The sequence below is a fragment of the Ambystoma mexicanum genome, chromosome 4p, assembly GCF_040938575.1.
Source record: "Ambystoma mexicanum isolate Mex_15411 chromosome 4p, UKY_AmexF1_1, whole genome shotgun sequence".
Taxonomy (NCBI): domain Eukaryota; kingdom Metazoa; phylum Chordata; class Amphibia; order Caudata; family Ambystomatidae; genus Ambystoma; species Ambystoma mexicanum.
In genome coordinates, this window is record NC_090927.1 from 969,242,011 (window position 1) to 969,256,747 (window position 14,737).

The 14,737-nt window shown below is 46.2% G+C and overlaps 1 protein-coding gene across 1 annotated transcript in view; it reads right to left on the reverse strand.

Annotated features, from left to right (window-relative positions):
* Positions 1–1,435: 1,435 nt before the first annotated feature.
* Positions 1,436–14,737, reverse strand: part of LOC138452878 (uncharacterized) — a 337,850-nt gene continuing 324,548 nt past the window's right edge. Inside the window, exon 15 of the mRNA XM_069605225.1 lies at positions 1,436–1,558. Within this exon, the coding sequence (XP_069461326.1) occupies positions 1,436–1,558 (123 nt within the window). The remainder of the gene's footprint in view (positions 1,559–14,737) is intronic.

A 14,737-nucleotide genomic window follows, 5' to 3' on the forward strand; every position in this document is an offset into this window, starting at 1 on the left:
TAGGTGCTCAATCACCTCTCTCTTCTCCGTAATGTTCATTGCTTTGGATTTCGAGAGATTGACAGCGAATCCAGAAACCTCCAGAAATTCCTGTAGTTGTGACATTGCTCGGGTCATCGTTACTTCTGGATCTTTCATAAAAAGCATAATGTCATCGGCGTATAGCGCAATTTTGTGAGTTGTCTGACCAAATTTCAGGCCCCTGATTTCGGCATCCTGCCTAACCCGCGTGGCAAATGGCTCCATTGCCATCGCAAATATCAACGCGGAGAGTGGACACCCTTGTCGCGTGCCTCTGCGAATTTTGATGTATTTTGTGCTTTGTCCATTGATCATGAAGCTAGTTGCCGGAATTTGGTAGTTAGCTAGCACCATATTTATGAATTTCGGTCCACATCCGAAGGCCTCCATCACCATTTCCAGGTAGCTCCAATCCATACTGTCGAATGCTTGTTTTTGCATCCAGGGCGGCCACCGCAATTGCTTGTTGCGTTCTTCTCCCTACATCTATTACATCTATTGCCCTTCTTACATTGTCCTGTGTGAGTCTGCCTGCGATGAAACTTGCCTGTTCTTTGGGGATCATGCTCGGAAGGATCCTCATCAGTCTTGTTGCCAAGATTTTGGTGTATATTTTTGCATCGGTATTTAGCAATGCGATTGGCCGATAGCTGGAGCACTCATTCTGGCTTTAATAGCAGTATGGTTGTGGGTCGCCCCATGTCTGGCATCACTCAACCCTCTTCCCTGATCGTGTTGTAGAGCTTGGTCATTGGGGCCAGAAGTTGCAAGCAAAATGTTTTGGAGAACCCATTGCTGAAGCCGTCCGGGCCTGGAGCTTTCCTCGTCAGAAGTGCTGTAATTGCATCACTGATCTCCTGTGCTGTGATCGGGCTTCCCAGGTCACTCCTTTCTTGCTCCGTGGCCGGATGGTTGAGTGAAAGTAGGAGTATTGTTTTGCCCTGTCAAGGTTCTCTCTGCACAGGAGGTCTCCATGGAATTTCAATATTATTTCCATCTTTTTGGCTTCCGCTGTGTGGGGGGTGCCGTGCTTATCGTATAGTTGCGTAATGTAGTTTTGGGACTTCCTTTTCCTCAATTTAGCGGCCAAACTGATCATCAAAACTTTTAACCCAGATGGATAAGAGCAGGCTATCTCTGGTTATCTCATTAGACCAATCAGCGGCCTTTGATTTAATTGAACACTAAGTCAATACTAGGTTGAAGGAAGTCGCCAATTTCTCGAATTCTGCGGCCTCGTGGATTGCCTCCTTTCTTGAACACAGACATAGTAGAGTCTGTTCAGACATAGCCGAAACTTGAACAGTTCGAGTCCTTTATGGCGTCCCACAATGGGGCCAGTACATCTCCATGTCTAAACAATCTATTCATGGCTCCTTTCTTCTTTATGTTAGAGGAGGAGGATGTGGTATTCTCAAATTATGCAGATGACACCCAGTGCATAGTTCATTTGACGGGATTCCATGATCAGGATGAGCTCGAAGTCAACAGAATCTTTAGTCTTTTTGAGAAATGGATGCTGGACAACTATCTTGCCCTTATAAGGAGTAAGACCGAGTTAATGATTGTGGGCAGCTCACACGCCTTGCACAATCTGAACCAGTCCTGCAGCTCTTTCAAGTTAGGGGACGATAATATAGCTCCACTCCCAAAAACTAAAATACTGGGAGTAACTCTCGACCAGACACTTAATGTGAGAGCTCACATCACCTCGGTTGTTTCATCAGCGGTCTATTATGTTAAGTACTCTCACATTTGAGACCGCTTATCTCATCAAAAAGCGCTGAAACTATCACAAGAGCAATTATCGGAGTAAAGATGGACTACTGTTGTAGTTTACTACTGGGTACTTGTACTCTGGACCTAAAAAGGCTCCATGTTGTGCAGAACTGGGCTGTGAGAGTTGTTTTGGGGCCTTCTAGGCGAGATCATGTATCAGAAGCCAGGCGCTCCCTTCCTTGGTTGCCTATAGAATCAAGGATTAAGTTTAGGACTCTGGTCATTACTTTTAAGTGTAGGATGCAAAAGATGCCATCCTACCTGTAGCTCCACATCAATGAGAAAGTTAATCCCAGAACCCTGAGATATGGGTCACAAAATGTACTGGTGCAACCCAGATCTAGAACATCCAAAGCTGAGAATGGTGCGTTCGCATTTAAAGCACCCATTTTGTGGAACCAATTACCAGGATATATGCACAACCACAAATCACTGGTAAACTTTAAGAAAGATTTGAAAACACTACTCTTTATCTGGTAGTGATTCAGAACACATAGGCCTCAAGTAGTTATCTTTACGTCTCACTTGTTTCTCCAGTCCCGGAGTCCCCACTTATATGTTACTTTGTCCGCGGCTTCATGCCTGCAGGTCTTTAGTGCGCATTATAAATGCCACGTAATCTAATGTAATGTAATATAAAAATGTCATTGTTGCTCTTCAATATTGGAACTAATTCAAATGGCTTTCATAACTTACTGTGGAGACTGTAACTGCCATGGAGCGTCCTTCTTGAGGTTTGCAAATGTTTCAAAACATATTAAGCTGAGCATATTTGAGTTTACTAATAAAGGGTAAAATAGTCTGCACAGCAGATCTAATCATAGCCAAGAAAAATATTTTCCACAGGATTAACGTAATAATCACATTACAAGTGGTCAAATCTTAGAACCTTCTTATCAGTATCAGCATGCACCTCCATGAACTGCATCTACTCCAGTGACACTTTGCTACTGCACTTCACCTGACCCCACAGTTTATGTGGAATCATCCAAGCAGTGTAAGATGTGTGGCAATACTCCACCAGCACAGCTGAAAGCAAAGAGACACTTATCCCATTGACTGCATCAATTGCAGTAACACTTTGCTGCAACACTGCGCATCAGATAAAGCCACTAACCAATGGTGTGATACAGTTCTCATCATGCATGCACAGGAACCACTGTCACATGGCCTGGGCCTCAGACATGCCTGATTATATCTATATATATCAAATGCTTAGGTATGTTTCTGTACTCAGCTGATGCAATTTATCAGTGTTAGGTTGCCCGCTGCTGTCCAAATGGCAAAATGCACCTGTGTGTGCCCTTCTAATTCAACAATAGCGATCATTTTAACAAACAGAATGGGCACTATTCTACACAGTCACCTTCACCTTCCACTATCGCAAACATTCAGAATAATCAACCCCACTTCTCTTCACACAGGTTACAGCTGTTCCAATGTCAATGAATAGTTAATTGCCCGCTCAACGTTTATCTAAAGAGAGAAAAGCTGTAGGATGAATGCCTCCTCACAAGCTTAAACTGAAAGTAGGTGCTGTAATTATGTGCTGTAATTATGATACTACGCAATCGTATGCCATCAAAGAGACTCTGCAATGGACATTCTGCAATGGTACAAGGTTGACAATTGCAGGTCTACAAAGACACATCGTAGAGGCCCATGTAATCGATGGATTGAACTTAGATACTGTTCTTATACTGCGCATACCTCTCATTCCATCTGTTACAAATATGCCTTTCAACTTCAAAAGAAAACAGTTTCCTAAACATTTAGCCTTTTCGATGACCATTAACAAGTCACAGGGACAGACTTTTGAGAGAATCTTGCTATACCTTCCGAAACCTGTATTCAGTCACGGGCTACTGATCATTCGGTGTTGTATCTGAGAAAAACGAGTTTGTTAATTGTGTTTACAATGAAATAAATGAGTGAATAAATAAATAAAAGTGCAATGATATTTAATTAATAACCTTTAAGATATGCTAGAACAGCATATGTTATGCCGGGTACATAGAGCTAGTGTAATATATTTCAATTAGGTCATCCCTAAGGCCTGCTGCCACAGCCCTTAGTCCATACACTGCACCATGCAATATGGGTACTTTTGAGTGCAAATAAGGGCTGAACTATCTTTGCAGGACACAACTATGCACAATGTTTTGTAGCCCAGAACAGACAACTATGAAGGTGCATACAGTCAGAGGGTCGTGAAGTAGCACTCCACCAGAGTGGTCCAGGTACCTGAAGCATAACAAGTATACCAAATGTAATCTCTACGGTATTCCTGGTGTGCAAATGTGCAGTGTTGTAACATTGCTGAGCTGTGCTCATAGGGCTCCTGTAAGCAGTGAATCAGTGTCTCCTCAGGGAGTAACAAATGTCACCTGCGAATGAGAGAAGCATCAAGTGATATGTCATGACGTGTTCAAATGGATATGTGTGGAGTGCTATGACTTACCAAGCAACCATGCATCTCTGTACTATCCTGCCTCAAATAGTTATATAATTTTAGGGTGCCAGTAGATATAGATGTTGCGTGCAGCTCCAGGGTAGTTTGCAAATACGTTTGTAATGTTGTTGCACGGTTCACACATCCTGTTTATATTTACCGAATGTGTGTCCTGTTGCTGTACAGGTGTTATGTGCCCACATGGGGGCAGGGGGAGTGAGGGCCCCATGGGCGCAAATAGTGGCACCCCGCATGCCATGAAATCCTCCTATGCTGCAAAGTAGCCTCACCATTCGTGCCCTTGTAAGGGCGTCATGGGGCAAGGCTATATATTGTTTAGCAGAAGCAAGGGTCACATTGAGGACCTGGGTGAGGGTGTATGAGAACTAAGAGATGTGCTGAGATGCCACTCATTCTCCGGAAGTAGCCAATAGAAGGAAATATAAGGAAATATAAGGCAATGACTAGCATCGCTAGTGGTGGTATGACATATCCATGCAGCCCCCGTCCAACTTATCTGCCTGTGCAAAGATAAATACTCTCCTCCTGTACATTGTTTCCCTCCTCCTCATGAGTAGATGCAGCAGCATGATGCTCGCTGGATCTGCCATTCTGGAAATATATACCCTTTTCAACTGAGTTATGTGCTCTAATTGAAATGGTTTGTGTCACTTATTTCAGTGGGCAAACCAATTGCTCTCTTTCTGAGCCACATACTCCATTTTCTGATTGTGTAAAGTGGTGATGGGAAGTTTTTGGAGCAAGTAATTTCCTTCACTTACGTGAATAGGCTTTTCATGCAATTTTGCTTACTTTTCATGACCACTCCCCTCTTGAATTATTAATTTGTCTGCTTTGGATGCATTCAGCCCACTTTGTGCATCTATTGCCCTCATTTAGTGCTTCTTCTGTTCACTCGCGCATCTCGTAAATACAGGTTTCTTTAAACCATCCTCAGCTTTTTCTCACACATTTTTTGTGCATCTCACTTTGCACACAATTTATCTATCAAAACGTTGGCCCATAATTTCTCTACGGCACTGTGCTTTGTTTTGCTCTTGTAATCCAGTGCAGCCCAACTTGTCAGGGAAATTACAGCTACACAATTCCCCAACTAAATAGGGGGGTTTCTCCTCAGAAATACAAGCCAAACGTCTATGAGAATAAGAAGAGGGTGTATTATTATTATTATTATTATTATTATTATTATTATATCCTCAGGGTATTCTTCCTTTTCTCACTTTCCCCAGAGGCTCACTGTCTCCAAAGCCCTGGTTCTCTCTATCTAATCCAGAACATGACTGCAAGACTTGTCCTTGGCCTAAAGCCCAGGGACCATATCTCTCCAGCCCTGAAATCTCTCCACTGGCTCCCGGTGGCTGCAAAGATCAAGTTCAAGGCCCTCTGCATCGTCCACAAGGCTTTCTGTGGTCAGGGACCACACTACATTCGACTCTCTCTTCTTAAGCATCTTCCTTCTCGAGCCCTCCGCTCATCCACCTCCAAATCTCTGAGGGTCAGACGCTTCTCCAGGCAGAGAGTTGGGGGTAGATCTCTGTCCTCGGCTGGGTCCTCCCTCTGGAACAGCCTCCCTGCCTCTCTCAGACTTGAGCAGGACCACCTAAGGTTCCTGAAGCAACTTAAGACCTTCCTCTTCGTTGTCCCTTTCTCTCTCCCTCTCTTTCCCTTGCTTATTCTCCTCTCTGCTGCGCTAACTGGTTACCTGGCCACCCACTGAACCTCACAGGCACCAGGTTCCTGCATGGCCAGCAGCCCCTTGCACTGCCTCCGGGCCTCCCATCCACTTAGGGACTGTATCTGCAACCCTACAGTCCCCTGTACTTACTTGAGCCACCACTCTGACAGCACTTATCGCGTTTTGCCACTGCACTCTCCCCCCTGGTCCCAGGGGCGTAGGAGACACATAAAATCTGGGGGGGACAGGGGACATCTTGGGGACTTTGCTTTATTTATTTATTTATTGTATTTTAGTCAAAGAACTCGACTTTTCACAAAATTAGAATTAAAATAGCAGTACGTATTAAATTGCAAATATCTCTGTGTAAAACAAGAGAAAAGAAGAAAAGTAAACAGAAGAAAATTAAAGGATGCAGCAGCAAAGAACATGTCTTTGTATGTTGCATTTCTGGATTTTTCATCTGCCTATGAGCTCATGGTAAGAGAGAGGAAATAACAATTACTTCCAGTGGGCCACAGCTAGAACGCCAGCTCGTTAAGAGGCAGATCACCTGTAAGTGGACTCCTGCCAAATAAAGGAGTTGAAGTCTTTTCTACCAACTGCAAGTTGCTACTTTTTTTGTGTGGGGCAATGAGACGTGTGTGTCTCTTGGAATGGAAAGATGGGGGGGGGGGGGTTCAAAGAAAGAGGAAATCTTATTTGTACCTCTGAGTAAGCCCTGTTATTGGAGTAGAGGGACCAAGTGTGTGATGTTGCTGGTTTGTCCTCCGGGGGGTGGGGGAGTACAGCAAACAAGGAGGATGAGCGATTGCAAGCCCACCCCCTTATAAGCACTCCCCAGGTCCGCGGCCGGATGTGTTGGACTCGGGGGATGCCTAGTAGGTGGGGTGTATGTGGACCCAGGGGGTGGCCAGAGGGGCAGCCCACTATGTGGGATGCCCCTCTAGTGCCCCTGCGAGGGCGGGCCAGCCTCTCACGATGAGTCTTGTCCCTCTTATTCCATCTCATGCTGGCTTAAGAGCCTAGCCTTTCTTTGCCTTTGTTATTCTGAATGCAGAGCTGGACTCAGTTCCTTTCTCGTTTAACATTTGCTGCAAAGCCTGATCTATTTGATTCTCTCATATGTTACTAGGACGGCAGAGCATGGGTCCTCTGCCCTGTTACATTATTCAAATAGCCCCTCTGGCCTTTCTTTGCCTCTCCCTTGTCTCACTGCTTGCTTGCTTAATACATACCTCCTTGCTTGAACACTCAACATATTCTCCCTAACACAGCAAAGGCAGCTGCAGTCTGTCTTAACTTCTATTTGTTCCGTGTATTGAATTGGCCTCTTATTTCCGCTTTTCTGTCGGCAGGGGAAAGGCATTTGCCAGTCACTGCCATGATGGTTCTACCTGGCCATAAGAGGGCAACAGCTAGCCAATATTGGAAGAACATGGGCATATTATGCCAGAGGCTGGCAACTGCCTTCCTAATGCCTACACAAGAGACACAACTCATAATTTATGACCCACAATCCCTGACCAAGTCTGAAATTTAGTGGAAAAAACTCAATTTTCACTTTGTCTGGGAATGTGGGTAATAAATTCTGGGGCGATTCAATCAAGTCAGACCTCTGTGGATTCCCACGGGTGTCTTCTTTTCGAAAATGCATGGGGTACCCTGTTTTCCTTCGTGGCTTCAACACCATAGGCCCAAATCTGTATGTTGTCTCCCCAAACCCTTTGGGGGTTACCAGTGGTTTAGCCTTTTCCCTTTGCGCCCAGGTAGGTGCACCCACACATGTGAGGTACCGTTTTTGTCGGGACACCTCTGTGAATGCAGGATGATAGGACATGTGTTGTTGTCGGCGTGTATCAGTGGGTGGCCACAGTGAAATGTCTGAAAATTGTGGTTCTTTCCACCAAATTTTAGAGACATTTCCCTCTGCCCACCCACCGAAACACGCCGCCAACAACAGATGCTCTACCTTCCCGCGTTCCCACAGGTGTCCCGATGAAAACAGTACCTCACATGTGTGAATGCACCGACTGCGGCGCAAAGGGAAAAGGCTAACCCACTGATAACCCCAAGCCTTTCGGCAAAGCAGATTTTGCTCATGTGGACAACCTACAGATTTGGGCCTAGGGTGTCGAAGCCACCAAGGAAAACAGAGAACTCCATGCATTTCCAAAAAGAAGACACCCGTGGGCACCCCCCTTAACACTAAAAACATCCATGGTGGTTTAGTGACCCCCACACCCACCCAAAACAAGTTATCATTATTTTTGTTTTTGTTTTGCCTCTTTCCTAGGGCAAGATTGTGCTAGCAATCTGCCCCCAGGGAGGGCTACATGAGATCCATTTGGGGTGGGGGGGAGAGGGCCACCCACCCTTTCCACTAAAAACATCCATGGTGGTTCAATGGCCCCCCACGCCCACCCAAAACAAGTTATAATTTGTTTTATTTTTGTTTTGCCCCTTTCCTAGGGGAAGATTGTGCTAGCAATCTGCCCCCAGGGAGGGCTACATGAGATCCATTTGGGGTGAGGGGTAGAGGGCCCCCATGTGTGTGGCCATCTGCCCCCTGGGAGTAGGGGGGCAAAACGTACTGCCCCAGGCTTGAGGATGGCTCTGCCAATATTTGCAGTGGCCTCTCCCCTCACCCCAAATGGATGGGGGCATCTCATGTACCCCTTCCTAGGGGCAGAAATCTGCCCCCAGGGAAGGCTACATAAGGTGCCCCCATCCACTTAGGGTGGGGGGAGAGGGCCACCCCCCCTTTCAAACACAAAAAATCCTGGTGGTCTAGTGGACCCCCACCCCCACCCAAAACAAGTTATAATATATATTTTTGTTTTGCCCTTCACTAGGGGCAGATGGGACATGTGCGAGACCATCTGCACCCAGGGGGGTGGCAAAACGTACTGTCCCAGGCTTGGGGGTTGGGGGGCTCTGCCAATATTTGCAGTGGCCTCTCCCCTCACCCCAAATGGATGGGGGCATCTCATGTACCCCTTCCTAGGGGCAGAAATCTGCCCCCAGGGAGGGCTACATAAGGTGCCCCCCATCCACTTAGAGTGGGGGGGAGAGGGCCACACCCCCTTGCAAAAATCCATGGTGGCTAGTGTTCCCACCCGCACCCACCCCACCCCAAACTATGTTTTTAAAAAAACTACCCTTTTTTTTGTTTGTCCCCCTTCCCTGGGGGCAGATGATCACCCATCTGCCCCCAGGGTATTGCCCCATGCTTTGGGGGACAGGGGGGAGAGGGCAGCTTACATAGTAAGCAGCCCCTCCCCCCACTTCAAAAACAGATCCCTGCACGACACACCAAACATATTCTGGGGGGGATAAATGATATTACATCCCCCCCATTTAAAATTGTGGGGGGGTTTGTCCCTCCTGTCCCCCCCATGTCCTACGCCCATGCCTGGTCAGCTCTGGCACTTCTCCTCTTCCCTCCCCCTTGCACTTGCACAATCGGAATGACACAAGGCCTAATAAGATAATTTGTTTTGTCCTCCCTCTGTCTACCCTTCCTTGTCTTGTCGTGCCTAGAAACACTTGTGTACATGCGGGTTATAAATGACTTATCATGTCATATTTTCATTATGGTATTTATTGAGCGCGGACCTAGATTCGAGAAGCAATGGAACTGAAGAGGCAGACCCAAGTGCGGTCCTCGTGACCTCCACCCAACTCTCAGCCAAACACAAAGAAACGAGGGATTCACATCCCTCCTGGGCCCTTCCTTGCCACCGTTGATGTATCGCAGATGTGAGAAACGCTATTCACTCAGACAGCCATTCAGACCATATCTGATTGACAACGTGGAGGAGATACAGTTGTCATCAATCGAACAAGTTGACTGTCTACAACCTCGAAGAAGCTGATGACATCACCACTACCATTATGACATAGATGCATTAGACATTAAGCATATAGGTATCCAAGCACGAAGCAACATGAACGCAATCGTTTATTAGAGATACACATGAAGCAAACGTTTATGACTCACATAGAGGACTGACACACATACACAAGTATATCTTCTGCCAAGCACAAACCTCAAGACACCTAAGACTATACCTGCCTTAATGCCAGAAAGACTGAAATTCTCCTCATCGGCACACCTGCTCCCTCCTTTCCTGTCACTCTCTGGCTGACCTCTCTTGGCCCTCTTCCTGTTCCCACCTATGAGGTTAAAAACCTTGGGGTCATCTTTGACTCCACACATTCCTTCTATCCTCACATCTCTGACATCTCTAAGAAGTCACACTACCAGCTGCACCTCCTCAGAGGTATTCTTCCCTTCCTCTCCTTCCCCCAGAGGCTAACTGTCTCCAGAGCTCTGGTTCTCTCTAGGCTGGACTACCGCAATAGCCTCTTTCTAAATCTGCCTGCCTCTACTCTCCGCCTTCTGCAACCAATCCAAAACATGAATGTGAGACTTGTCCTTGGCCTCAAGCCCAGGGATCGTATCTCTCCAGGACTGAAATGTCTGCACTGGCTCCCAGTGGCTGTGAGGGTTAAGTTCAAAACCCTATCCATTGTCCACAAGGCCTTCTGGGGCCAGGCACCCCAATACCATCAACTCTCTCTTCCTAAATATCTTCCTTCTCGAGCTCTTCGCTCATTCGCCTCCAACTCCCTCAGGGTTAGTCACTTCTCCAAACAGCGAGTTGGTGGTAGATCTCTTTCTTCTGCTGGGGCCTCCCTCTGGAACAACCTCCCTGCCTCTCTGAAACTTGAGGAGAACCATCTTCTGTTCCGGAAGCACCTCAAGACCTTCCTCTTTGCTTCTGCCTTCTCACCTCCTTTCCCCTTTTAATCTCCTGGCTGATTCTGAAATTGCACTGGCTACCTGGCTACCCTCTGATCTTGGGCCCAGGTCCCCTCCCTGCCAGTTGCACACCTGCACTGCCTCCCTGGCAACCCTTGCACTTAGGAACTGTTTCTGTATCCTGACAGCCCCTACTAGCACTTGACACCTGATGTCTGCACTTACCCTTGCACTTTCCACCAGCTGGCCGCACTTTTATTTATTGTCTTTATTTATTTTACTGTTACCCTACGTACTGCATGGCCCCCCCATGCCCCTGATATTTTCCCCTTCCCCCCTCCCATGCACTTGCGCAATCTGAATGTCACTTGGCCTAGTAGGATCGTTGTCTCTGTCTTCCCTCTGTTTCCCCTCCCTCACCTCGTTGCGCCTTGAAACGCTTCTGTATAGGCGCGTTATAAAAGCCATACCATATCATATCATATCATATCATACATACCTTGCTTGCCATGCTTGATTGAGACTAACATAAATCGCCATAAGAACTAAGATGGAAGCCATAGGTGCATTGAAGTGAATGGGGAAAGCAAGGCGACTTCAGAATACAGGGAAAGGCTGACGGACCAATCCAGCAGGCACACACAGACAAGGGCTTCTATTGCAGACACTGTGCACAGCCTCGCCAAGGACAAGCAGAGACAGAAAGTTTCCAGTCAGCCTAGGCGATAAGGTACCTGCGAGGGATAAAACCTAAAATCCTCATAATTACAAGCAGATCCCTTGAATTATCTGTCTTCCTTGCACTGCACCGAGGCCTTCAGGCATGTTGCGCTCTAAAAGAAACTGATAACATAACATAATAGAAGAGCTCCATTTCATGGTCCCTACACACGTGACCTAAAGGCGCCGGGCAGAGCCTATTCATTCAAGCTGGATGGGGGGAAGCTGTTCCCATCGAAGCAAAGGTGGAAAGATACAACTATTATACAAGTTCAAAGCTGAATATTCTGTCTCAGAGCATAGGCGATCAGAGATGGCAACTCCTTGGGAACACACTGCACCTTCGGGATCATTCCCAAACCTTGAAGAGTTGCACTTGCCTGGTAGCTTCCCAAGGTTCCAATGTTGAGAAGGCCTGTTCTGCCCAATCCCTAACTACCTTTCACCTCAAGCACACTATTTTGCATGAGCCCATTACCTTTATGGTAACCTGAAACTTTGTATTTTTGACAAATAGAGGTTGTCTTAGGAGATGGCACCATATATGGCAACCCAATGGCCAGACTAACCCCGATAGATTGCATATATAATTTTCCTCAATTAACCAATCCCCTTCCATGTTAGGTTTTTGGGATGCAACTCGTTTTTGTGAAGTCACTAGCAGTTAAAATGGTGTGACACAAGTCTGGGAGATGAGAGCTCTCTTGGAAACTCATGTTGCTCGAGATGCAATCCCTGTCATTTTGATTGATGATAAAGATAGTAAACTTTGCCCTATGGTTTGAGTCTTCCGTTCTTACGGCGGGGGATTTGTCGGGGCCCAGGTACGCTCTTGCTGGTTATCGGGGTAACTGCTAAGAGTGCCCACCCCGCTCCTTTTCAGAATGCCTTACAGGGGTGTAATACCGAAAAAATACAAGAGGTGAGCCTTACCAATGTTTAATAAAACACTTTTCTCAGGAAAACCAGGATAATTGAAAATCATTGTTAATTATCAATTACATGAAGCAAATTACATAACCCAGACTAGGGTTCAATTCGAGGGAACACGCAGGTGGATAGCCTCCGTCCACTTTTTTCAGAGTCATACCTGTGTGTTATCAATTAATTTAAAAAAAAATGTTTTAAACTTTCCTGCTACTTGATAAAGAGAGCCGTGCCTGGGATTCAAACTGAGGTTGCGGTTAAGAGACAAGACACGTTACAGTCAGGCCACAGGAATCTCTAACCAAAGGATCGTATAATACTCCTATTGACTCTTTGCTGTATGGGATACGCTTTCCTACACATTTTAAGGTGCGTACCTTTTTTATTTAGAAAACAATGTTTTAAGAAAATATGTTATCTTGGCAACTGCTTATTGTCCTGTGTACTTTCTTGAGTTGGGAATAAAACCCTAAAATTAAATATGCAGATTTCTTTTACTTTACGGTTACAGCCTGTGACATAAGATCCTACTGCATATGTCATATGCCCCAACTTTTTTTGGTAGGACTTGAGCCCTGAATTTGAATATTTTGCACTCTGTATTCTGATTGATGACATTTGTGCAGTAAACATCTTGAGAAGGAACTGAAAAAACAGGTCTGTTTCCAACTCAAGTTGTAGTTGCAAAGAGTTTGCCCATTCCATAATGACATGTTAGAATAGGTATCCAGCACCTTTAACATTAGTATGAACGTAGGCCTAGCTTCGGGAAGCAACCGGGGCCTCATCACAAGTTGGGACTTAACCCTGAAATGTGGCGGTAACCCTATTACCACCGCATTTAATCAAGAGTTGGACATTAAATGGGAGATTTCCAATGGACTCAATGGGGAATGGGGATTTACAGCTATGCCGCTACTCCTGATCCTGTGAAAATTAGCGCCGGGATACCACCAACCTTGTGATGAGGCCCAGAGTGCTTTACCAATTAAAGGAGGAAGGACGCAGTGAGGGGAACAGAGACACAAGGAGCAGGGAGCTAACAACGGAGGAGAGGGAGCAAAATTGCAGCAAGCGATCTACAAGCAACCAGAGGAGGAGACAGGGCGGGTGCAGATCGCCCAGTCCCAGGTAGCGTGGGGAGTGGAGGATGTGTGCACCCAGCGGTTAGGGACTGTGGACCTTGAGTCATGGAACTCACTTCAGCAATGTATGTTTTACTCGAAGGTGCCAGAGGTCTGGCATACAGACTACCACTATCAGTAGTAGGGAAAAACTGCACAATTCGCAGTGAAGAGTCTCCACATTCAACTGTGTCAATAAAGGCTGCTACACTGATGCCTGGTAGCTCCATCGTGAGCTCATGGAGCTCCAATTGACACTGCCATGGCATGTTTTTGTAGACTAGGTCAAGAAATAATACAATTTGCTTTCAACATCAACTGATCTCCCTTTGAGTATGTACAGCGCACAGGATTTCTGTTTGATTGTCAAGGTCATTAAAAATCACCAAGACCACTCCTTTCTGGGAATATCCATTCTTCTTCCCACTGGAGGACAGGTAAACGGAAGTGGTGATCAAAACTGGAGCTCCCTGCCTTACTGTAGGGAAGCGCATGGGAGAGAAAGTCACAAGTGAGGTCCTACAACTCCTCTTCTTTCCTGTGTCTTAAGGACCCCCAGGACCTCTATGATTTGCTGCTCAGCTCAGATTTCCAGACCATCTAGTATTTTCCAAAATGTACCAACGATCACGCTAATTTCTTGGTTGTTACTCCCTAGTACATCTCCCTTTCCTTGCACCCTTGCAACCCTAGAGCCCATGGCCGCAAACTTAATTTCTCGGTTGGACATTTTGGTGCCTAAAATGATTAATTACAGACAGCTCTGGATCGTCCTGGATCTATAAAATGACTTGGGTCACCATGTTTATGGATCTGGAATTGAGAAATTATTCTGTGCTGGGGGACCTATTCTCCTTCTTACCCATGTTGAAAGGACTTAAGTTGGGATACCTTCATGCAAGCTTCCGATCCTTTCCATATGCCTGTATGGGCTTTCAGCAGAGATCAGGCCATTGTGATTGCTTGTTTCACCTCCACAGCAGCGCTATTAGTGTCTCCAGTCTTCACCTGTGACCCAACACTTTTGCGCTGCCCTGTGTCACCCACCTATCGGATGCACAGGATTCCCAATCCATGCATGATAGACCATACCCTAAGCCAACCAGGTTTTGCTGGAGATCTGCACAACTCTGCTGATACTCCGTGAAGAGGGAGCAAAGTCCTTCCAGCCACTCCAGGATCAGTGACAGCTCTCTCTGTCCGAGGCAGTCTTGCCACAAGTCCATCACTTTCCTTGCGTTTGAGTCTAC